This window comes from Phoxinus phoxinus (assembly GCF_949152265.1).
Source record: "Phoxinus phoxinus genome assembly, chromosome: 5".
Classification (NCBI taxonomy): Eukaryota; Metazoa; Chordata; class Actinopteri; order Cypriniformes; family Leuciscidae; genus Phoxinus; species Phoxinus phoxinus.
Window position 1 is genome coordinate 1,382,485 of NC_136880.1, and position 25,861 is coordinate 1,408,345.

Sequence of the window (25,861 nt, forward strand, 5' to 3'; positions counted from 1 at the left end):
GGGAACTAGGGTTACAATAGTAACCTGAGACGTTCCCTTTCGAGGGAACTCGCGATGCGTCGATGACGCTTTGGGAACGAGAATACCCAATACGCCGTACTTACAAAATGCCAGCAGACAAAACTGTCGGCAAACTAAGATAAAAGCACCTGGGACCCTGGGGCAGCGTCCAGGTCCAGGCTATAAAACCTCACAAATGTGAGCGGTGAGGACCAGCCTGCCGCATCACAAACCTCCTGAAGGGAAACCCCCGATAATAAGGCTTTAGAGGCCGCCATACTCCTAGTCGAATGAGCTCTGACCACCAGAGGACATGGCTGGCCAGAGGACTCATAAGCAAGAGAAATAGCCTCGACTATCCACTTGCTAATTGTCTGTTTAGAAGCTGGAAGACCCTTCTTAGGTGATCCAAAGCAGACAAATAACTGATCTGATCTTCTCCACGGGGCAGCCCTGTGGACATAAGTGTCCAGTGCTCGCACTGGGCACAAGAGATTCAGTTTTTCCTGGTCCGAAGAGGCAAACGGAGGAGGATAGAACGCCTGCAGTACAATAGGCCTCGGAATATTGGTTGGCACCTTAGGTACATATCCCTGTTTAGGGTAAAGGAATGCCTTGACCATCCCAGGAGCAAACTCGAGACAGGTGGGAGAAACCGAAAGGGCCTGAAGGTCTCCGACTCTTTTTAGGGACGAAATAGCCAGAAGAAAGATGGTCTTGAATGTCAGAAATTTCTCTGAAACCGACTCAAGGGGTTCGAAGGGAGCCCCTGAAAGGCCTTCCAAAACTATTGCCAAATCCCAAGCCGGCACCCTAGTACGTGTTGCAGGCCTCAGCCTCAAGGTGCCACGAAGGAAACGAATAATCAGGGGGTCTCGACCCAAAGATGTATTACCCACCGGGGCGTGGAAAGCCGCAATGGCCGCCACGTAGACCTTTAAGGTAGATGGACATAAACCTGATGAAAAGCGATCCTGGAGAAATTCAAGTACTGTGTTAACTGAACAGTTGACTGGATCCCGCTGATGCTGGTGACACCAAGAAGTGAAAACTTTCCACTTAAGTGCATACAATTTCCTCGTGGCTGGAGCTCTGGAGCTAAGAATGGTCTCCACAACCTCAGTTGAAAGACCACTCTCTATAAGTTGGGCCCCCTCAGAGGCCAAACCCATAAATTCCAAATCTCTGGTCGGGGGTGATATATTGTGCCCCCTGCCTGAGACAGAAGGTCCCTCCTGATAGGAATCTCCAAGGGAGGGCCGTCGAGGAGACGAATAAGGTCCGCAAACCAAATCCGACTCGGCCAGCGTGGTGCTACCAGAAGTAGACTTATTCCGTCCTGGCGGACTCTCTCCAGAACTCCTGGGAGCAGAACAACAGGGGGAAAGGCGTACAGACGTAGCCTCGGCCACGCCTGTACGGGCTGGATGAGTGAGGGAGAACCATAGTGGACAGTGCGTCGTGTACTGAGACGCTAACAGATCCACTTCCGCTTGGCCGAAAAATTCCCATATCTGCTCCACCGCCTCGGGGTGGAGTCTCCAATCCCCTGGCCTCAGCACCTGCCTCGACAGGATGTCCTCCGATATTCTGGCACCCAGGGATATACACTGCCCTCAGAGAGAGTATCTTCCCCAGGGACCACAGGAGAATCTGGTGCGCCAGTTTGCAGAGTGGACGCGAACGCAGACCCCCCTGACGATTTACATAAGAGACCACCGATGTATTGTCTGTACGGACGAGCACATGATGGCCCCTCAGGTCTGGAAGGAAATATTTCAACGCATTGAAGACAGCCATCATCTCCAGGCAATTTATGTGCCAAGAGAGATGATGACTCCTCCACAGACCCTGAGCTGAGCGGCCTTCCATTACCGCTCCCCAGCCGGTGAGGGAAGCATCTGTCGAGATCGCAACTCGATGGCAAAGAGCTCCCAGCACCGGACCCTGGGATAGGAACCAGTGTTTCCTCCATATGACCAAGGCACGGAGGCACCGCCGTGTGATCTTGATCATCCGAAGTGGGTTTCCCCTCGGGGAGAACCCCCTGGTTCTGAGCCACCACTGCAAGGGTCTCATGTACAGCAGGCCAAAGGGTATCACATTGGACGCCGCTGCCAAGAGACCCAACAGTCTCTCGAACTGTTTCACAGTGCGTGACTGGCCTAGCTTCAACCCTTTCGTGGCTACGAGGATAGCAGCTACACGAACGGGCGATAGTGTGGCCCGCATCGTGACTGAATCCCATACCACACCAAGGAAAGTGGTTCTCTGTAATGGAGACAGCACACTTTTCTTGGTATTGATTCTCAACCCCAATTTTTTCATGTGAGCGAGAACGACATCTCGATGCCGAACCGCTAACTGTTCCGATTCCGCCAGAATCAACCAGTCGTCGATATAATTCAGAATGCGTATGCCCTGCAACCTGAGCGGGGCCAGAGCTGCATCTACGCATTTCGTGAACGTGCGGGGTGATAGAGCTAGACCGAATGGAAGCACCCGATATTGGTATTATTTGCCCCTGAAAGAAAACCTCAGGAACTTCCTGTGTTGAGGGAGGATGGAGACATGGAAGTAAGCGTCCTTTAAATCTATCGTGACGAACCAGTCCTCGGATCTGATTTGCGTCACGATCTGCTTGAGAGTGAGCATCTTGAATTTGAGTTTCATGACTGCACGATTCAACAAACGAAGATCTAAAATGGGACGCAACCCCCCATCCTTTTTTGGAACGATAAAGTAGCGGCTGTAAAACCCCGATTCTATGTCGGGCGAGTACACCTGCTCTATAGCTCCCTTCGCTAACAGAGACTCTACTTCTTGCTCCATTACCAGAGCCTGCTCGGGATGTACTAGCGTGAGTAACACCCCGTTGTAACGAGGTGGAGGAGAACAAAACTGGATTCTGTAACCTTTCTCTATTATCGGCAGGACCCAAGGAGATATATTCGGCAGATTCTTCCACTCTGTCAGAAAATCTACTAAGGGTACCAGTCTCTCGAGACTGGCCTCTGGTATTACTGGAACAGCCACTTCGGTGACCTGAAGCATACTGGCAGGAAACAACCGAACTGACTGTTTTTGAACCCCCCTCAGAGGGAGCGAGTCCGACGCAATGTCGAGTTGACACTGAGTCAAGAGCTCGCTGGAGACCGCTGCGCCCCGAGGCACCAAGGGTGGCGGGGTTGGCAGAACGGTCCCCTGTGGACCCCGAGGTGGAACGGGCACCGTATAATGAGGTGAACACCGCTCCACCCCGGGTGGGGCTGTCCTCAACGGTCTGACGCCCGTGGCGTCAGGACCTCTTTTGAGCCGAAGCCTTCTTCGCCATAAGAACGGTCCTCAGATCCGGCTTAGACTTAGACGACTTCGGCTGAGAGTGTTGGCTCGGCCCCCAAGATTTATTAGGAGGAGCACGAGACGCAACACTCACTTTTTGTTGCACACGGTGCGAGGAGCTTGGCTGGGGATGCTCACGCCCAGCATCCCCAGGGGGATGGACTCGGCGAGGGAGGAATTTTTTAAAAGCCTCTGACTGTTTCTTCGTTTCTTGAAACCTATCAACCACAGCGTTCACCGAGTCACCGAAAAGACCAGAGGGAGACATTGGGGCATCTAACAGAAATGCACGATCTTTATCTTTTAAATCGGCTAAATTCAACCAAAGATGTCTCTCAGTAGCTACGAGGGCTGCCATAGACCGCCCAATAGCACGAGCGGTCTCCTTCGTAGCCCTGAGAGAAAGATCTGTAGCCCGACGAAGTTCTCGAATATCGTCAGCACTAACCCCCTCACTCTTATCAATATCCCCCAACAGATCTGCCTGGTAGGCTTGGAGCACTGCCATCGTGTGCAGACAGGCTCCAGCTTGACCTGCTGCCGTATATGCCTTGCCCACTAAGTTCGATGTCGTTTTTAACGGCTTATTGGGCAACACGGGAGCCTTCAGGGACGATGCTGATCCAGGAGACAGATAGCTCGCAAGCGTCTGTTCCGCTGGGGGCATCGACCCATAACCATGTTCCTTCAGTCCCTTAATCTCAGAGTATGTTTTAACATGGGGACTAAAAAGACGAGATGAATATGGTTTATCCCATGATCTACTTAGCTCACTATGAAGATCAGGAAAAAATGGAAGGGCCCGTGATGGAGATGATATATCTGAAGATAAAAATCGCTCGTCTAACTTGCTCTTAGGACGAGTATCTTTTTTCTCTGCTGGCCAGTCAATATTCAATTTATCTACAGCACGAGATATAACATCCACTAACTCCTCATATGCGGGGGAAATAGATGGCGAATCCTCCCCCCTACGTGTGCTTAATGTGTCACTTTGCTCAATGCTCAGTACTTCTACCTCCTCAGAACTAGAGCACTGAAGCATTGGGCTCGCTTCCCGGGCGGAAGAAGCCGCTGGGCGGGCTTCCGACACCGGCAAGCGAGCGATGGATCCCCCGGGTAAAGGCGGAGATAAGGCAGAGCCCGTCTCCAACCCCGCCGAGAGATCCATTTGCGAACCCCAGGTGTGCTTTCTCCGTGCTGCCTCGGCAGCAGCGGGTCCAGCGCCCTGAGGTTCGCGAGCTTGTCCATCATCCTCAAATGTGGACAAGCGAGAGCGGAGCATGCGGAGCGGGAGACGCTCACAATGCAAACAGTCAGCCCCCTCGAAGGCTGACATAGCATGCTCCACTCCCAAACAAACTACACAAAGCTCATGAGTATCCCCACCCGTAAGAAAACGAGGGCAGGGAGAAGCACAAGACTTGAATAGCTGTTTCGCCATGATATATATATAAAGTGACAGACAACAGTAAATAATACAGACAGTTTTGACATAGAGCGCTTTGCTGAGACACGAAAAGCTAACGCGAGTAACGCACCGGATGTGCTTATATCTCTTCCTGGTCATGACGTCACCCGCCCGTGACGCTCATTCTTTCCATTGGACTAGTTGACATACGTGCTCAGACGTAATCACGCAAGCGTTCCCAAAGCGTCATCGACGCATCGCGAGTTCCCTCGAAAGGGAACTGACATTACTGAGCTATATGCGTTTAAAAGTAGCCTATTAAAATGGCACAATGGCAATGCTCAGTTCAACGCGTTGGGAAATCGGGCATTTTGTCCCGCGTCAGCTTGTTCAAAAGTTAATAACGCACTCAACATTCAAAAGGTAAATAAGGATTTCCCACTTTCATCTCTGCAGACTGAGCTCGTGCGTCATCCTCGCGCCAGTTATTCAGCCAATAAAGCCTATCTATTTCATAGAAAATTGTGTCTAGTACTATATAAATGACAAAGGTTTAATTGGCATCTTTATTTCAAACGACCCGACCGACCGCGACCCGAATATCATTAAAAATATTTTTGGATGAGTAACCGCGGATAACCGCAGGCGCCCGCTCATTTTGGATCAACCTGATATATATATATATATATATATATATATATATATATATATATATATATATATATATATAGCATATAATATGCATATTGCATATTTTTTCAAGTGCAATTCAACAGGCTTTTTTATTTCAAAAACATTTGGCATTATTTTATTTCCATACTCTTCATGCACTGGCTGTGCCACTGTGCCACTTATGCTTTCCACTTTAAGCATTTACTGTCTTACCTCTTCAAGCAGTGGTAGTGTTCTGCACTAGTAATGTCACGTGATTTATATGGCGTTACACATGTAACCTCATTTGAACGTTTGTGAAGGGAATTGCTGGCTGAAGAACTGGTGTTCCCTGCCCCATTATATGGGTCGCATTCCTGCCGAATACCATGAGCTAGAACACCATTGACCAATTCTATGCAAATTAGTGTGTCTCTATAAGACTTCAGGATTGGCTGCAAGGGTGACATATTTTTTTTAGGTCAACCCATAAGTTAGCATCACACTGGTTCCCTCGACAAAAACCCAATAGGATGTTTCCATTGGCTTTAGAATTAATGCAGAAAATAAGCTCCATGACCAACAAAAGTTTGTGATATGCATGAATATCACAATCTTTTGTTGGTCATTGAGCTTATTTTCCTCAATAATTATAAAGCCAATGAAAAAATCCGTAACCAGGTTTTGTTCATCATGATAATCTTGACAAATGGACACGCGTCTTATGAATTTTGAAGCGTAAATACAATCGGCAGAAGTCTAAAGCTAAACGTAGACTATACACAAACTACAACAGAGTCACGTGACTAAAACGTCTCCATCAATAAGCTTCAACAACTCTTTCAGTCTTTGTTTAAAATTAAGACATGTTACCTGACAGTTTGAGTCAGAAATAAACACAACAAGGCTGTGAAAGCGGACTCGTGACTGTAGCTGAATCTTCCAGTTTGTGTGATGATGTTTAATATCCCAGACAGCCTCTGTAATCCAGTTTAGCCAATCGTTAGCACCCGCCTATTTCAAGATGAGTAAAAGCTTTAAAAAAGGGGGTTATTACTAATGTAATTTATGTCACACATTTCACCAAAAACCCATTGACTTTGGGACAAGATCACAAAGCAGCTTTCAATTAGAGTCCTAATTCTGCCAGCAACTGCTCTGTATAAAGCACCGATTTACAAACTGTCACTAATTAACCACATTTCTGAAGCTGATTATATCATACAGATTTATGTAATGTTTGTCATTGTGGCGAGCACTCTCGGCTATGTTGCAGTTTGCTGTCAACAGTTAGAGTGGGCGAGAGTTTGCTCTCTGGGAATTATCCAGCAGTTGAAACGCAGGAAGAGTGTAGGCACATCGAGCATCTCAACATCAGCTGGCCCTCGCTGGAGTAATGGCTATGTGGGAGTCCAGGCCCTTGTTAGTACATATTTATTGAATTCCTGCACTGTTGTGTGGTAAAATGATGCAGCAAGTCTCCATTATTTATTTAAAAATAGACAGTTAAAGAAGGAAATATGTACACAAATATGACAGTCCACATGTTGAGGCAAATATATATGGTGCACAGTGTCATACACACAACAGGAAACCCACACGGCAATAAAATAATGGAGTAAACATTCATATTCAAACAATATAAGATGCAACATACCAAACCCTAACATATGTAACTGAAAACAAACATGAGAAAAAGATAATTGTTTAAATGAAATCACATCAAATGTAAAGTGTCACACAACACTGGTTGTGAGGAAGTGCACCAAAATAAGCAATTCAATCTCCCGTGTTGCTGCACAACAAACCGATCACAAGTGTTTTTTTCTTGTTGTTGTTGTTTTAACAGATACATGTTGTTCAAATAAAGACAAATAATGCAAAGTGGGATAAGACCACCAAAACCTAGACCAAGACCAGAGTGTGTTGAGACCAAGACAAGACCAGCACTCCTCAAATTCATCTGGAAGATCCATATTTACTGCCTGAAAAGTGTCTTATATTTAATCAATCAATACAATTGGAATAATAAGACACTATATAGACCTGTCACCATTCAAATTAAATCACTAACAACAAAGTTTTGTGAGAATGCTCTGCATCTGAATCTGAATTGGTACAATTGCACCTGCATAAATAGTGTTGAGATCAACGTTTTAAAAAATAACGTTTTGAATATAGAAATATGATACTTTTAAAAATGAAACTGAAAGTGTCAGTAGGTGGCGGAACGTCTCTGTTGCGTATGGTAACCCACTTTCCCTGAAAGAAGGAACGGAGACGTTCGTCGAAGGGATCCAACTTGAATGGGATCTTCACAGAGAGAACAATCTACTTAGAGAGAAACTAAACGAGCCAATGCAAATTACTATTATTACTATTATTACTATTATTATAGCTGTAACTCAATACAATCCAAAAGCGAAGATACTCACGCCGGTATGTTGATGGAAGATGGGGGATTTCAGGTGTTGCGTGATATGCGCCCAAGTAGCAGTGCTTCGCCTGTGCTTCACCACAATATAGTCCCAAGTCAATATTTGCCTACGTAATCGCCTAGTCTTAATCTGCATTGCTATTTGTACTCGTTGTGAATACGCAGGCCACAAGAAGTAATTCGTTTTTTGGGGGGGGTTTTGGATCAATTTTACTAACGACATGCTATCCGGCAACAAATGATTCCATTCATTATGCTAAGCTAAGCTAGCAGCGGCGCTGCCAGACTAAGACAAAAATATCTAAATGTAGGGGAGACGGTGAATAACCCCCATTTTAAAAAAACAGTGGCGTGTTCCTTTTAGTTCCATATGGACAAGCCAAGGAGGGTAGTACAACATATGGAAGTCTACGGGGTGGTTCTAGCCTAATCCTAGGAGGCACACCAGCAGAGACGGCAGAGCAGGCTCTGCCAAGGGAAAGACACTGGCTAGCTGATAGGGTAGCCGCACCGTGGAAAATACCAAATGGGGCACAAACGCCACATATGGACACCCAGCCTATCACAGGTTCCTCAATGCATAAGAGTGTTAGGCCTGGCGTCAGACGCTTCGCAACGTCTGATTGCCGTAGGGGTGACGGAGGAACTCCACGGGGTTAGCCGTCTCCGGGGAACACACTGGAGCCAAAATGCACGTATCTGGCCAACCAGGCGAGAATGGCGTAGCAAGCCAACACTTGAGTAGGATCTACTGGCCAATTGAGGTGAGTATACGGCAGGATACCGGCTCTACAAGAAGTCTATAGAATCTAGCGAACGTGTTTGGTGTCACCCAGCCCGCAGCTCTACATATATCTGTCAATGAGGTGCCTTGAGCCAACACCCAGGAGGAAGCAACACTTCTAGTTGAGTGTTTTTGCAACCCGAACGGGCAAGGCACGTATTGGGATCGATACGCCAAGACAATAGCATCCACTATCCAGTGGGCTAACCTCTGCTTGGAGAGAGCCTTTCCCTTCTGCTGGCCTTCGTAACAGACAAAGAGCTGGTCTGAGGTCCTAAAGCTTTGCGTTCTGTCCACGTATAACAGCAAGGAGTGGATGGGACAGAGAAAAGCCAGGGCTGGGTCTGCCTCTTCTGAAGGACAGCGCTTGCATGTTCACTACCTGGTCTCTAAAGGGCGTGGTAGGAACCATGTCCGGGCCGGGGTCTCAGGACAACGTGAGAGTCAGCTGGTCCGAATTCTAGGCACGATTCATCGTCCGAAAATGCTTACAGGTCCCCTACCCTCTTGATAGAACCCAGTGCCGGCAGGAGCACTGTCTTTAATGACAGAATATTTAGCTCTGCTGCGGTTCGAAGGGAAGTCTCTGCAGTGCGCTGAGCACCAGAGACAGGACCCAAGAGGGTATAGAGGCAGGACGAGGCGGATTTAGTCACCTTGCCCCCCTCAGGAACCTGACGATCAGGTCATGCTTTCCCAATGACTTACCTTCAACTGCATTGTGATGCGAGGCAATAGGGGAAACATACATTTTTTTTGAGGGTGAAGGAAGACAGTCTTCCCTCCAACCCATCTTGCAGAATGAAAATCACAACTGTGATCGGGCATCATCGGGGGTCTTCCCGGCGGGAAGAACACCACTCAACGAATAGGTTCCACTTCAATGCATAGAGGCGCCTCGTAGAGGGGACTCTAGTGGAAGTGATGGTGTCTACCACCGCCTGGGGTAGGTCACCTAGAACCTCCATAAGGTGCCCCATCTCTTAGAAAGCAGGTCCTTCCTCAGAGGAATGGGCCAGGGAGGGACTGTCGCGAGGAGTTCTAGTTCTGGGAACCAGGTCCGGTTGGGCCAATAGGGGGCCACTAACAGGACCTGCTCTTCATACTCCCTGCCTTTGCCCTGTCCCACAGACCCAAAGCTGCATGCCGCATTTTGAATGGGAGCTTGTGCCGGGTCAGAACTCGCAGGTCCAAGATTGGCCGTAACCCACGCCTTTAATTTCAAAAAGAAGTAGGGGCTGTAGAACCCTGACTTCATATCGGCTGGAGGGGCCGGCTCGATCGCGTCCTTCACCAGTAGGACTTCGATCTCTGCCTGTAAGACAGGAGGACCAGTGGCCATCACTGCGGTGAACCGGATGCCCCTGAACTTGGGAGGGCGCCGGGCAAACTGAATCACATAGTCGGGTGCAAATAAACCAGCGTGACGTTCTGGGGAGTATACCAGTGGGACCAATGGAACCACAGACGTACCCGCGAAGGGTTAGCAAGGTGGAGGACAGGGACCCGACCCGAGAGGCTCTGGCGTGGCTCGTAGTGGGGTCTGGGTGTGCGGTGCAACACTCACCTGGCTCCACAGGTGGACAGAGGATGCGAGGGAAGGCTTGACTGTGTTCAAAAAAAAAAAAATCTTTCTCCTTTTTGTTCGCTGAATGAAGTATTGAAGATGAGCGGTGATGAAATATTGTTCTTATAAACACTTTCCAGCATTTCAATAATATAAGTGTACATCTTCAAAATGCATGCAGATTACAGTGAAGTGCAACAGTTATCGTAGGTTCGGTGCTCGGCAGTGATCAAAAAGGATTTAACCAGTGAATTTTGAAGTTATCTCTTCTTGTAAACTCAGAGATGTGGATTCAGGCAGCAATTAAATCACAGACTACCCATGTAAATGTTGAAAATACCTCACGACCCCATGAGAAACAATTACTTATCCGAATAGGGCTTTTGACAAAAAATATTTAATTTTTTAAAATGTTGCTTTTTTAAATGAAACTGACCCATATTCAAGTGTTGATCAATAATAGTGTCTCATTGGACAGAGACTCAGGAAGGCTTTTAAAAGGGTACTTTTATCCCTTTCCGATGAGGAGGAGATTGCAATTTGTAGTTTCTCCATTCCAGTGCTGTGATTGGCTGCTGGCCTCAGACGTGGCACACATAGCGTGGCCCACCCTTCTTTCCCCTGTGGAAATCATTTAGCATAATCTAAAGCACACTGTTAGAACCGTGACTTTAAAGTTTTACCTGTGCATTACTCGCTTCTCAAAACACCTCTGGCATTGTTCTGAATACATGGAAGAATACTGAACTATCATAAATGAATGCATAAGCTACATTTTGTGTAAACTGTTGTATTACAAATAGCTGAAATGTGTAATACAACAGTTTTTCCTTAGGAATTTAATGGCAGGCCAGGCTTGAATCTTGAAGAGAAAGTCAGGATGGGTAAAGGATAGTTAGCTCCTTTCCAGGTCTGGTGCTGGGCTCATTTGCCCTGTAAGAGGAGTCCTACAGTATCAGCCCTATCTGATGGCGCTGGCCATTTATTTGTGTTAATCCGCTAAGATCCGAATTGAAATGATGCAAATCTTTCTCCACTGTGGCAGTCAGAGACTGGCTCCACAATAAAACTAAATAAGCTGTTCACTACATATCCATTTGGTCATGCAAAGTGCAATGATACATAATTAGCTATATTATTTGTTTACCATTTGAGTTTTAACAAAGCTATCTCTAGAGCAGGGGTGTCAAATTCAAACTCAGTAATGGTCATGCTGAGGGTTGTGAATAAAATCAAGGGCCGGACATATAGAGGATTTTTCATTTATTGAAATATAAGTGTATTAGTAACTTTATAATAAATAAAAAAATAGAGTAGAGGATCTCTAGACAGACCAAACTGAAAATAATGTATAAAAAAAAACTTTTCAATGTAATCAATCAACATGTCTACAATGACAATGGCACCCATCAAAACGTTTCAACATCAAACGTCATTAGCAAAATATCATGAGGTGAAAAAACGAAATAAAATAATAATAGAACATTTTAGGCTGTATCTTGGCAATGTGTTGTCTTATTTAAACAATAATTTGGAATCGCTATCGATACTACACATTTTGCAGTTCAGTTTTAATTCCAGTTAATTTTATGTTATGTTTAATGTCAGTTTAAATGATGTTAAAGGATAATTCCGGTATTTAACACCTTGAGTCTAGATATTGTAGTTTGTTTTGGATGCACAAGAGTGGTGGACAACAATGGTTCCTCTCTCGAGTTTTTGACTATAATAGAATTGGCCATGGACCCATTTAACATTGGAGTCAATGGGCATGTCCGAAAATGTCATTAAAACAGCCAATAATTTTCGTTTACAAAACTGTTAAACTCACCGAGTGGTTAGTGGTGTTCGTTGATGATTATAAATAATATATCGTCGCAATATATGATTCCAATCCGTTTATTTTGCTATAGTGGAAATATTTTTTCAGACACTTCACAACCGTGTAACTTCCGCTCAATATTTGAATCTGAAGCGTTAGCACACTCCCGACCACTGGATGGCGATAACCGATGTTTATGTCTCGCGGGACACTCACGGTCACAGTCGAGTTCAACTTCATATTGCACTGGTCAGTGGTCACGTCTTTCAATATGGTTAGAATTTGTGCGGTCAAAAACTGCACAGTTGCTCTGCTCGCTAGCCTTATGAGAAACGGAAGCGAGCAAAAAGACTACATCGACCAAATGTAAACAGCCCCCTTTCCGTTTCCGGTAGCACATTTATATTCACGAGCACGCAGTCCTTCAACAGAATTCAATGGGATTTTACAAAATGACGAATAAAACACGACAGAAACTGTATTTCGCAACACTTTTTGTTTCTGGAACATCAACTAACATCACTAATCACTCGGTGAGTTGCACAGTTTTGAAAACTAATGTTAAAGGTTGTTTTAATGACATTTTCGGACATGCCCATTGACTCCAATGTTAAATGGGTCCATGGCCAATTCTTTTATAGTCAAAAACTCGAGAGAGGAACCATTGTCAAAAAAATGTTGTCCACCACTCTTGTTCATCCAAAACAAACTACAATATAGACTCAAGGTGTTAAATACCGGAATTATCCTTTAAGAACTTTTGAATAATATAGCCTTAATTCCTCTTCCTTCTCAGTGTAGATTCCTTGCGACGTTTGAAGTACAGTGCTCACCATCTCTAAAACGTTTTATGTATACTTGCTCATATTGGTCAAAACTTGTGGGAGGTCTGGTCCATTGGGGAAAGCTTACTGGTCAAACAGTTGCTGGTTTGAGTCTTGCATGGGATGCTTCATGGGCCATTGCTTTTGTGCATTGAATATGATATCCCTGTGGTGCTTCTTACTGTAATTTCTATTTATTCTTGTATCTGTCACGTACGCCTGAAAGAACTGTATAGATGTCAATATTGTGAAAAGATATTGTGTAAGTGAGTTGGGGACCATTATTGGTCTTATGTCACCTTTTAAGTGGGATCTCCTGATGTCTTTCTGTTTGAAGTGGTCCGGAGTCTTCTGCTCTCATGAAACTTGTTAGTGCTTCAGTGTGAAAAATACTTTTGTTTCCCCTGGGAACATTATTTCTCAGCAACCTTTGATGCAGTCAGTCCTCAGAAGTGGAGCTGACACCTGAGCAACAACATGTGCCAATTATTTTTGGATGGAGCTTTGTTCCTGGGAATTTTCTTCTTTTTTTTACTGCGAGAACAACCTGTGGTACTATACACCACTGTCAAACCACCATAATCTGCCACTTTACATACTGAACAAGGCCAAAAATATGACATTTTGATGAGTAACAGACTTGTGTTTCTTGTGTCCATCACGGTGGCATATTTCATTTTAGTTTTCACATTTTTAATGCATTTTTAATTTTATTGTTTGCATTTAACAAAGTTAATTGAAGTGACAGTTTAACTGATGTTGTTTATGTTTTGTTTTTCTCTAACAGGGATTCTTTGTGTCGGTATTTTACTGCTTTCTTAATGGGGAGGTGAGTCAATGATGAGTGTAATTTCATGGATGGACAGAAATGAAAGATGACTATAAATATATAGGCCCTTTCCACAGCCATATCACCCCGTCACCCTATCTGTTCTCTGACACCAAGTCTATTATTATGTGGGAGGCTATTTACCCTGACTCGCTTACACACACACCAAGACAAACAGAGCCATTTATCAGCACCCTGCAAACTGCTCTCATTTAATGGGGCCATGTTTATTGCCTACAGGATTCCTCTTCAGTATCACTTGACACATCTGTCATTTTTCTCTAGTTATTTCCCTCTTCTATGTCCAAACAGAATATCTAATATTATTTGTGTGTGTGTAGATATAAGTTGCCCCACATAGAATGTGTGCACTTTTTTTTCTGCATTGTGGAAGAAAATCTGTAGAGTTTAAATATATTTGACTACATGCATTATAATTTTTCACTTGTTGGTAGCTGATAGCATTATCACATTAGCCAGAACAATGTCTCTCTAATGAGAGACCCCTGCCCGGCACACCGGTCTCGAGTCCCATGGAGGAGCTACAGAAGGAGCGACGGCAGTGAAGGGGAGAGAGGACCAGGCCTGAGACATTTACGTTGAGGTTTTATTAGGTTTTTGTGTGGTAGTCGGCCATGAGGTGACTGCTGCTTACTTTCGTTTTGTTCTTTGTTTATTGGTGTAATTTGCTGGTTCCTGCATTCCCTGAACTTGAACTTTGCTACAAAGCTGCTTTTCCACTGTCGGGCCAGTGCGAGCCAGGGCTAACAGCATGCCGTGCGGGGCCAGTGCGAACCAGGGCTAACAGCGTGCCGAGCAGGGCCAGTGCGAACCAGGGCTAACAGCGTGCCGTGCGGGGCCAGTGCGAGCCAGGGCTAACAGCATGCCGAGCAGGGCCAGTGCGAACCAGGGCTAACAGCGTGCCGTGCGGGGCCAGTGCGAGCCAGGGCTAACAGCATGCCGAGCAGGGCCAGTGCGAGCCAGGGCTAACAGCATGCCGAGCAGGGCCAGTGCGAACCAGGGCTAACAGCGTGCCATGCGGGGCCAGTGCGAGCCAGGGCTAACAGCATGCCGAGCAGGGCCAGTAGCCTCGAGCACCGAGCTCAAGTTGCGTTTTCACTGTTGGGCCAGTAGCACTGCAGTGCTTCCCTAAAACCTGGCCTTAACACGCCTCCATAGAACGACATCACACAACCTCGCCGTTTCACCAGCACGGGGAAGCTAGCAGACTGAACTAGATCGGGAGTGCACATCAAACATGATGAATCAAACTGTATAATTATTTCACATAAAAAGAGAACACACATACTTATTAAATCTCGCCTGCTTGATCACAGCAATGCACAAAAGAATCAATCTATCAATTTAGAAGAAATACTATTACAATATCATATTTTACATCACATTTGTTTAGAAAGACTGAGCATTTATATACATTTTCCATGATATTATGCCATCTGAAGAGGTTTGAGCGATCTCTCCATCTCATTATACTGTGCCAGAGCCACAGAGGGAGTTTTATGAGTTAACTGGAGAACATGTCATTTATGACATACGCGGATGCAGAAGCAACAAAAGCACAGGGAACAGACGGATGGAACATGAAACAAAACAAATATACAATTGTAATCCTAAATTCTAGTCTCAGGTATTTTCGACAATCATATGAGTATTTAAATATAATGACTATGGTTAGCATTTAGCATTGCATATAAATATATTTTTGCTTCATACTTTGAGCTGAGAATTGTCTTTAATGTTGAGGTTAGCTGTTAGCCTGATATGGCAAGTGTCCACTCTCAAACTCCGCCTCTGTTCGTAACCACTCCTCAAACCCCTGTTGGCCTGCTTTGGACCAAGGTTTTCGAAAAAACCCTGGCCATTGGCCCTGATGAAGCCCCGACGAGGCCCGATCAAGCCTGGGAAGTGACAGTGGAAATGCGACTCGCCCGTGGCACATACTAGCACGCTTGCTTTTGGCCCGACAGTGGAAATATGGCTATTGTTACCGAAACCTGGGAGGAAGGAGGGTGCGCCTGGTTTGCCTGACTCCTGGAGGGGCGGTGGATGGAGGAGTTGCCACCGTTAGATGCAGGGCAGGGCCTGCTGCTGTCCGCTATAATGGGGAGAAGTAGGCTGAATGAGGGAATGGGGGACTCGCTGCCGAGGGGGATCGTGGTGCTGAGGAGGTCGTGCAGTGCGGACGATGGTGCGCTGGTTTGCCTGACTACTGAAGGGGCGGTGGATGGAGGAGTTGCCACCGTTAGATGGAGGGCCTGCAGCTGTCCGCTATAATGGGGAGAAGTAGGCTGAATGAGGGAATGGGGGACTTGCTGCCGGGCGCCCGAGGAGCCGTCGCCGTCCACCAGGGGTCGGAGGAGTCGGAGGCCATCCACCAAGAGGCATCTAGTACCATACAAGTGAGGGCTTCTCAGTTGGTTGAAGACCAAGCGAAAGTGTGTTTGTGGAACCCGACCAATAATTTTTTCCCCTTTTTTCTCTCTCCCATCTCTTGCCTCTGTCCCTCCTCATCCTTACATCTCCTTTTCTTACCTTGTCTGTCTTTCTCTTGTGCCCTAATCCCCGGTTCTGCAAACAGTATACCAAAACGGCATACTATGAGGTTAATGCTGGTTTAGCAGCCCATAAACCTGAGAATCTGTTAAACATTCCACAAACAGAGATAAAGACCCTGAAATGACACGACAAGAGCAGAAAGACCTTAGCTGTCTCAACCCAAGCATGAAGCAGGAAACCGAGCACTTCCTCACAGAAACGCCACCGAAAGCACATTCTCAGCAGCAACTGTAGTCCCATATATCTCAAATGTCGCTGGAGCTGAACCCAAAGAGAAACGCTCTTGAAGAAATCCAGCACTGATCCACCAGGGAGGTGAACTGGTTTCCAATGCTCAAACTCTGTACCACAATGCAAAAGGTAGCCCCAATTTAAGGCATAAAGGCACCTTTTAGACGGAGCCCTAGAATTTAAGATGGTCTCGGTTATCTCAGAGGTTGCATACAGAAAGGAAGGCCATGGTCAGTCAAAATCAAGCAAACACCTAGACCTATGCAAGGCGGTAACAGCCGCCTGAGGCCCCGTTTACACGTACATGGTTATTTTGAAAAACGGAGACATTTCCATCCGGTTGTGCCCCTCGTTTACACGCAAACGGAGAATTCTCCTCTGAAAACGATTCTTTCTAAAAACTCCAGAGTGGAGATTTTGGAAAACTCCTGCACGTTTGCATGTAAACTGAGAAAAACTGAGTTTTAGGCAGTCGACGTCATAGTATGCGACAGAACTTGCACTGCGTCAAAAGTGCAACCTATATTTTCGGGATTCTGATTGGCTAACGTGGGCTTGAGCTTCTCGTTACACTGCCACCTATAGGTTTGGCATGCTCTTGACGGCATATACACGGGTTCGTGTAATCCAGGGGTGGGGAACGTTGGTCCTGGAGGGCCACTCTCTTGCAGAGTTTAGTTCCAACCCTAATCAAACACACCTGAACAAGCTAATCAATGTCTTCAGGATCACTAAGGCTACAATCAGGTGAGTTTTTTTCAGAGTTGGAGCTAAACTCAGCAGGACAATGGCCCTCCTGGACCAACGTTCCCCACCCCTGGTGTAAACGAACACTTTTCTGAAAACGGAGAGGGTGAAATGTCACGTGTAAACGTAGCCTGAGAGTGCACAGACTAAAGAAAAGGTGAATACACTTCAGCAGTTCGAAACAAAACTCGGGGAGCCTGAGTCCTGACCTCCCTTTAAGGACCATAAAATCAGAGACCCTTGGAAGACTGAGGTTGAGAAGCCTTCGAAGCTGTCGACCTCAAGTCGATTCTTTCTTAAACTGTGTCATTACATTCCCCCCAGCTATGCCTCGAAACATCCCTGTTTTTTCCTACATAACTGTGCCAGTTTCATGTCTCTTAACAGAAAATAATTATATAAAATCACAATAAATAATGGTCATCCATTAATAAATACCGTGAGGTTAACTCTAATCTGAGACTACTTGTTTAGACTACTAGTTTCTATTGTGCCTTCTTTTCTGCAGTCCCTGTCTGCTTTGATGACCGCAGCACTGAACTGCCATGGACGACTGCCAAGTCTGTGCAAAACCACATTATTCGGCACCATTTCAGAATATTCTTAGTGTTTATTATTATCATCATTGATGTAACTTATTGACATGTTTAAACAAAAATCTTCAGAGCTTATTAACTAAACATTTGCTTATTCTTTATAATGTTATTTTACAGTCTAATGGTCTTTCTTTATATCTGATTTGTTATGTGGGTTAATTATTTGGATTTCTGTTATGACCCCAGGCAAGATGTAGAATATGCTTACACTCTGTCATCTAGACCGTCAACATCAAACCAAATCATATCAGTGCCATCTGTGACTCAGCTATGTCATTCTCTGTTTGCCCATACATATTATAATGTTTTTAGATGAAGGCAACAACGTTCTCTCTCATGACTGACCGACTAAATTCATCAATTTTATAATGAAAAGCCCCTAGCAATCATCCAGCTCTTTTTATTGTTCTTTTTCTAAGCTCTTTTTCTTTTTATAACCATTACATGCATGTATTTTTGATAGCTAAAAAATCAAGTCCATTTGGCTCTATACATTTCAATTTCAAATCTTGCACTTGAATGAAGACTGGGCACTATTCTATTGCAAAAGAGTTCATTCTGAATTCCTGAATTTAATTCTTATAGAAATAACTCTCAAATAAATCTCAAATAATTCATCGTTGTCATCATGAAACGTACTACAAAAATGCTAATATTATATAATGCGTGAGAAGCAACACTCTGAGTAGGGTGAGCTTGAAAGCCAAGATGCTAAGTTAACCCAGGAGCCTCATAAACAAGATCAATTGCATCCTTAACCTATTGTGACAGCAACACCCCTATTGTGGCCATCAAAACAAGAAAACAACCGAATAAATGTATGCCACTGGCTCCGGCGGTCAACAAGGACGACGATCCCGGGTGGAGTCGACTGGTCGATGGGCCGAGGTGGATTGGCGGGCTCTGTGACCCGATATGGAGCCAGGGGATCTATTTTCAAAGGTGGAGCTGGAGACGAGAGATCTGCACAGCAGAGTGGAGTACACGGAGGAGGAGGAGCTTTAGGAAGGAGCTAAATGGAGCTAGCGGAGACACAGGAGACTTGGTGCTGGGAGTGACCAGCAGCGACAGGAGACTTAGGAAACCATTGCATTGGGACCTGGCACAGCTCACCCTCAGCAGCAGGAGTATGGGCAGGGCTCCATGCCATCATACTCCACAAGGATGCCCTCTTTGACGGATGTTGTTCCCGGCTCTCGCACCTGGTCAGACTCACAGTTGGGCTTGTGCGTCGACACTGCCTCTGGTTTTGAGGCGGGCTTTGTGTCTGTGGTGGGCTCAGGCTCTTAGCCAGTGATGGGCGTGGATAAAGGTAGGCTGTGCTCTGGGTCCAATATGGGGCTGGAGGTGACTTCCTCCATGGGGCAGGCGGTGTCGGGGATTCACATCTCTCCAGCACCCACTCAACGTATTCTGAAAAGCTCCCTCAAGGACCTTGGGCATGCGTCCCCTAGACCGCTCGTTGAGGGTGGTGTGATTAAAGACGTAGAGCGGTGAGGCACGCCATATCGACATGTGGTTCTCGAGGGAATGCTCCTCCTGTTCCACAAGGAGAAAGGAGACTGCAGGAATGTGTATCTTTTAAATCCGTATTTGTGATTTAATGTTCTGTACGGGTGGCAGCAGAAATAATCGCATGACACAGGAGAATATAACATTAATAAATCCAAAAGGGAACACACAGGAGATAACAAAGAGCACAACCACGTAACACAACGACATATATGACACCAAACAAGTAACTGACAGAAGTCAGGGCTTAAATGCACAGGGAATGGTAATCTACAGAACTAGAAACAGGTGTGGAACTAATGAGTAACTAGGGAAACTAACTAGCAAACAGAACAAAGGGAAACCGTAACGTACAGAATGAAAACAACAGCAAAACGGAATGAGTCTGTTTCAATTACAGTGACACTGTACGTCTAAGATTAGTTATGATGCTAAATTAGGTCAATCTTGAGTTAGTCCTGAATAGAATCTTATACACTCAGATTTATACATTCATGTTTATATAAAGTGGCAAAAGTGATGGCAAGAATAAATGTGTGAACCCTTTGAAAAGTTAAACCCACAATAATAAACAAACACAATCTATCAAAACTAATAAGACCGGAACGGTTCTACGTTTAAAATGTTTTATTCAATACATTTAAAATGATTTAACCTTTGAATTTAGTAACTGGAATTCTTTTAGCAGAAAACCTCCACAAAATGTTTTTTTTAAACATCTCACCCACAAATCTTTTTCAGCCAATCAATATTTCTAGGTTGTCTTGATAGCTCAGCCCACTTATGGTTATGCCACAGCATCTGAATTCACTTAAGGTCAGGACTCTTGTTTTCTTGTTTAACAGGTAGTGGATTTATTTGTGTCCTTTGGATCATGGTCAGTTGCATCAATTTGAAGTCATGAGCTGGTTTCCTAAAGGTCTCCTGTAAATATATTGATACATATTTTAATGCATTGTTTTTTCAATGCTTGTACAGTGTTCAGGCCCTCGGGCAGCAGCAGCTCTAACCCATGATGCTCCTTCCACCACGCTTCAATAAAGGGAAGATATTTTTAATGTGCCAAAAAGTTCAACTTTTATCTCAATTTTCCCAGAAGCATCGTGGAGCATCCAGGTGATTTTGGGCAAACCGGAGACATGCCTCAGTTTTGTTTAAGACAAGAGTGGTTTTCTGCAGTATGTGTTGTCAATCTTGTTCAGTGTGTTTTGATAGTGGACACATGAACAAGTGATTCAGAAGATTCTCCTCCACAATCAGTGCAGAACAATTTAAATGCTGAAGTTAAAATACCGTAAACTAATGCATGTTTCCTCTTCATAGGTGCGTTCTGCAGCCAGAAAGCGCTGGCATCGATGGCAAGACCATCACGCACTGCGAGTCCGAGTGGCGAGGGCCATGTCCATCCCCACCTCCCCCACCCGCATCAGCTTTCATAGCATCAAGCAGACCACGGCCGTCTGACCTTTACACAACTGCTTTTCCTCTTTAGCAATTCAGCCACACAGATGGACTGCAAGTGGCATGAGAGACCAAATGATTGTTTGCCTTTCCGATGGTCATGGGTGTATCATCCAATAACCAGTCAATTTAATTTATATGTCTGTAATTTTGACAATCTGCTCTGAATTAACAGGTTTTTTTAAAAACCGTATTGATGAACTGTTTCTTTTCACTTAGTAGTTTGCAAACATCCAGAACACTGTAGCATCGGTTTCATCTATCTATCTATCTATCTATCTATCTATCTATCTATCTATCTATCTATCTATCTATCTATCTATCTATCATCTATCTATCTATCTATCTATATATCTATCTATCTATCTATCTATCTATCTAATAATTGGTAGCTGACAATGAGTTAGTAATGAACTCAATAATAATTTCAGGTTTTTTTAGGGGAGGGGGCGGTGATCTATTTATTACAACTACAACAAAAGTCTTAATGTTTTAAAATAAAACAATGTTAGTCCAATTTCAGCCCACACTTGTGCATCTGAATCACACTTGGGACCAGCGTCTCCACAAAAACAGCAGATATGGTCGGACTGCAACATAGGAAAACCACTGCCAGAGCTCACAGGCCAATACTCAGTTATATAAATTACATATCTATTTGTTTTTTTTACCAGACTATATCATGTGCATTTAGAAAACTTTTAACATATGGGAACAATCTTTGATACTTTCGCACTTGTTTTCTAAAGCTTGACGGTGGTCAGTCTTCAATGCCGAGTGCACACAGAATTTTATTTTATTTTCCAGAGAAAAGAATTGTACTTCACTACAAAAATTAAATTGGCAAGCCGTTGTTCTGTGGCCCCAAGGTTGTCTGTCTGCAAGTGAGCCACAAGATTGCTATCCGTAACCACAGTAAACCTTGACCAGACAGGTAATCTTTATTTATCTCTCTTTTTGTTATGGCCATCAACTCTAATACACAGGAACTGTAATTGGCATGGTTTCACTCTACAGGGTGGAGACCTAAGCATAAAGCAATCGCATGCTCTCGTCCTTCCTGAACTTGGAAACGGACACCGAATCCCTGATGACTAATATCTGTATGCAATTCAACAAGCAAGGAAAAATTGGCATATGCCACAACATGGGCTTGAGTAAGATTTCGTTTTTTCATGCAAAAGTTAATTTGAACATAGAACAATTCCAAACTTAATTTCCTACCAAAAGAGCATTTAATGGATGGGATATTTTGTGAAAGTGGAAATAAAACGCCTATAATAGCCTGCAAGGACCAAAAAGGCCCTCACCTGTTAGACTGTAGTCAGGGTAGGCCATCCTGAACTGGATCTCCTGTGTTGTACAACCAACATCGTCCTCATTCTCAGCAGACTATCCCTTTAAAAGTGCATCAAGATCTCAGAGCTAATGTACAGTCAGATCTATCTGTGTATTCCTCGAGGGCGACAGCTTCAATTATGCTCACCTCAAAGACGCCATCAGGATCCATGATCAGCCCGAGGTTCTCACATCCATAAATATCAGGACTGTTGACTTCGTAACACTGCCTAGTTTCTGATGCAGTGACAAGAATAAATGTGTGAACCTTTTGAAAGTATCTGAATTTTTGCATTGATTACTCATCCAATGTGATATGATCTTAATAAACTCTCACGCTTAATAAAAAGCCATGCTTTTACAGGTTTTTACAGTCGCTAGGACACATTTATCAATACTTAGGTCACTTTATCTTCACTCTTCATACAGTGAGCACAACAGAAGTATATGTGGATCATTTATCATTGCTTTGGCACAAAATTATTTTCTCACTTCGACACAACAACCGCCACAACTCTGTGTGTCTACAGGCCGATCTGCACACGCTCACACACTGATCTCAGAACTGCTCAACTTAAGTGCGAAACAATAACATCATTCAAAACTGAATAAGACAGTACTTGTATACATTTCTACAGTAATATTGTAATGAAATATATTTAGAATCTAAAAATGTAATGATATAAAAACAATTGGACCAACCACAGCTGATTCCTGTCTCTGTGTCTGATGGTGTGTAGACACATTCTTGTATCTTGGAATTACTCAGTGCAACAACAACAAAAGACATCATATCATATAAATCAAATCATATTGAAGCATACAGCAGAATGTCTGATTCATTTCACATATATTGCAGTGAATACTAAACAGTAGAGAGATAGAAGAAAGAAAGCATTTACAGAAGAACACATTGTGTAATGCTCCTGTTGTTAGTGTTTTTAGGTCATTGTTTTGTGGGTGATAAAGTGTGTTTGCTGGCTGTCAACCTGTGCTGGTGTTGTGGAAGAGTGTGTTGATCTGAGACATGTATGAAGTGATTTGGTAGTTTTAGTGCATGTGAATGTGAAATGAACTGTGTGAAGAGTTTTGAAAAAGTGACCTTGAGACGTGTCCTAGCGACTGTAAAAAACTGTAATCTCATCTCCACTAATAATAATAACAACAGTAACAAATGTTTTAAACCGGTTTCTCAAAAGTTCCCCCAATCCCCATGTGGCCGACAGTTATCCAAGGAATTTTGATACATCAAACCATTACACAGATATAAGTAAAATGGTCATGCCGAACACAACGTCTAAACTTAACTAAACTCGATACACACGATTTAACAAACATGGCCACCAGCAGCCAATCAAATTTCAGAATGGCTGACCATTATGAAAATGTAAATATTCGTACATAGTGACAAAACGAAGCTGTGTACCCTGAAAGGTGGCTCATAACTCATAACTCTCTATCCATGCATGCTAGCATCAAAGTATCTGTTTCATCTGAATATTTGTGTGTCAGGCCCTTAAAATGTGTATTTTTCTATAAAGTTTATCCACCATTGTAACTCCTTTAAAAATCTAACAAAAAACTTCCAACTCCTCCTAGGAAGATCTTCATGAAGTCTTCACAAAACTTTGCTCTGATCAGCTCTAGTCCATGCAGTGTCTTGCAAAGAAACCTGTAGTTACCAAAATACTTAAAGATCATCTTTATGTACCCAGATCTGTTATTGAACACATTATGTGTCAAGTTGCAAGATGTACTTGAATGTATCACTGTTACCAATGTGAAAGAATCGAAAAGCAGTGTGTGTGTGTGTGTGTGTGTGTGTGTGTGTGTGTGTGTGTGTGTGTGTGTGTGTCCTCCAAACTTGTAAACAGAATTTATATGCGGAAAGAAAGTATGTATTTTGTATTGAAAGTTGTTTTGAAAGTATTTCTCTGTTTGAAACAACTTAGTGTAATTAAGGTTATTAATATTAATAGTGATAGTGTATTTCCAATTAATTATCAAGAGTGTACATCGATACATGATTTTGATACCTTTGAATAAAATGAAGTAAAAACTAGTTGGGCAGAAGAATTATGTGAATTATGTAGATAATAGAGGGCTGACATTTTTCCTCAAAATTAATATTGTATATTTGCCAAAGACAAGAATATTTAATATTCAGTTTGATTTTTGTGCTTCAGAATGTTTTATTACCAGGTTTTCTGTTTGTTTGTGTGATACATGTTCTGCAATGATACTTCGCCTAATTGTTTCTGTAATTCATTTTTTTTTTTTTTACCAAATGCCTTAAAATTTTGAAAGTGTGGATATGTAAACAACATACATAAATGTTACATGCTAGGTGTTACTGCTCTGTTTGAATATAAACCTTGTGAACACTCACTTCCTGCATTCGTTCCTGATGTCATCACACTTATGTTCTGTGTGGACCCTTTAAGAGACCCTTTATAAAATCTATACGTTTGCATACTTGGTTTTGATTAAGTCGGAGGAACATTTAAGAATAAAAAATGGATTATTATTATTACACATAGCATTGTAGTAATTCTTTGGGACCATAAATATATAAAAGTCATATAATAAAATGAGGGTTAAATCAGTTACAGACTCACTGAAACACACCATCCAAATATCACATGCTACATTAGACACAGCAGAGAATCATCTCAGTATTCACACCAAATCCCATTTTCCCAGTTTCACATTTTGAATTGCACATTTTAAAAAGGCATTATGCACCCCTTGAAATCAATGCAATTAGGTCAAATTCACCAGCGATATTAATGCAGTGTGCAAAATCATGTTAAATAAAACAAATAAAAACATCACACCCAGCGCTGATATATCTTAGGATAGCCGGAGGGTGCGTGTCAAGTTATATAATTCATATGCTGATTTCTCTCGTTTTTCTTGGCTAGACAACAAATAGAGCATAGATTTGTTCTTTTGTGTCTTTTCTCTCACCATTAACAGGACATTATTTATTGCAGTTTGCATATGTTAATGTAAGCCAAGTTCTGTAACAATAAACATATGCTTTGAGTGAGTAACCCAGTGAATGTATAAGGAGAGGACATTTGCATATGCTGCCTCCATAGGAAGATAATGACAAATAGTTATACATCATCGCACCATACACTCTTAGAAGAAAAGGTTTCTTGTATATTGTCTGATCCTCTGAGTGTTGGATATTCTAATTTAGTGTTTAAGAAAGAAAACTGCTGCGATTAGATGCTGCCTTTTTCATCCCTGCTGCAACCACGACGTGACATATTCTGACCCTCTGTCTGAAATGATCAATTTTTAATATTCTTATGGTATGATGACCTCTTGTATGTCTTATATTTCTAGATTCATGACCCCTTTAAGGCTCGTCCTTGCATTGGAAACAGTATACTGTGTCAGTGTAGACAGCGTCAGTCATTGTAATGGCTTTCATTTTCCTTTTTACGCTATGCTCACATCCAGTGTATGCAAATGTCAGCCGTTAAGCAAATGAACATCAGTGGGCGGAGCCTACACTCTAAGAAGAAAAGGTTCTATATAGAACTTTAAAAGGTTCTATAGGCGCTTCGTATTTGGAACCCCTAAAAGGTTCTACACTCTTAGAAAAAAAGGGTTCATTGGGGTTCTATTTAGAACCATAGGGTTCTTTACTCAACTCCAAAGAACCTTTTATGCTAAAAAGGTTCTATAATGACAAGAAAGAACCCTTTTGGTTCTTAA

General features: G+C 43.4%; 1 protein-coding gene across 6 annotated transcripts in view; it reads left to right on the forward strand.

Moving 5' to 3' along the window:
- The window catches only part of LOC306998027 (corticotropin-releasing factor receptor 2), a 151,852-nt gene extending 127,232 nt beyond the window's left edge, over positions 1–24,620 (forward strand). For 4 of the 6 annotated variants that reach the window (XM_079611753.1, XM_079611754.1, XM_079611756.1 and 1 more), the window contains 2 exons: positions 13,626–13,667; positions 20,654–24,620. In XM_079611753.1, coding sequence (XP_079467879.1) covers positions 13,626–13,667; positions 20,654–20,794 — 183 coding nt within the window. In that variant the 3' untranslated portion in view covers positions 20,795–24,620. The remainder of the gene's footprint in view (positions 1–13,625; positions 13,668–20,653) is intronic. The other 2 variants (XR_013797494.1, XR_013797495.1) reach the window with 2 other exon arrangements.
- Positions 24,621–25,861: the final 1,241 nt, after the last annotated feature.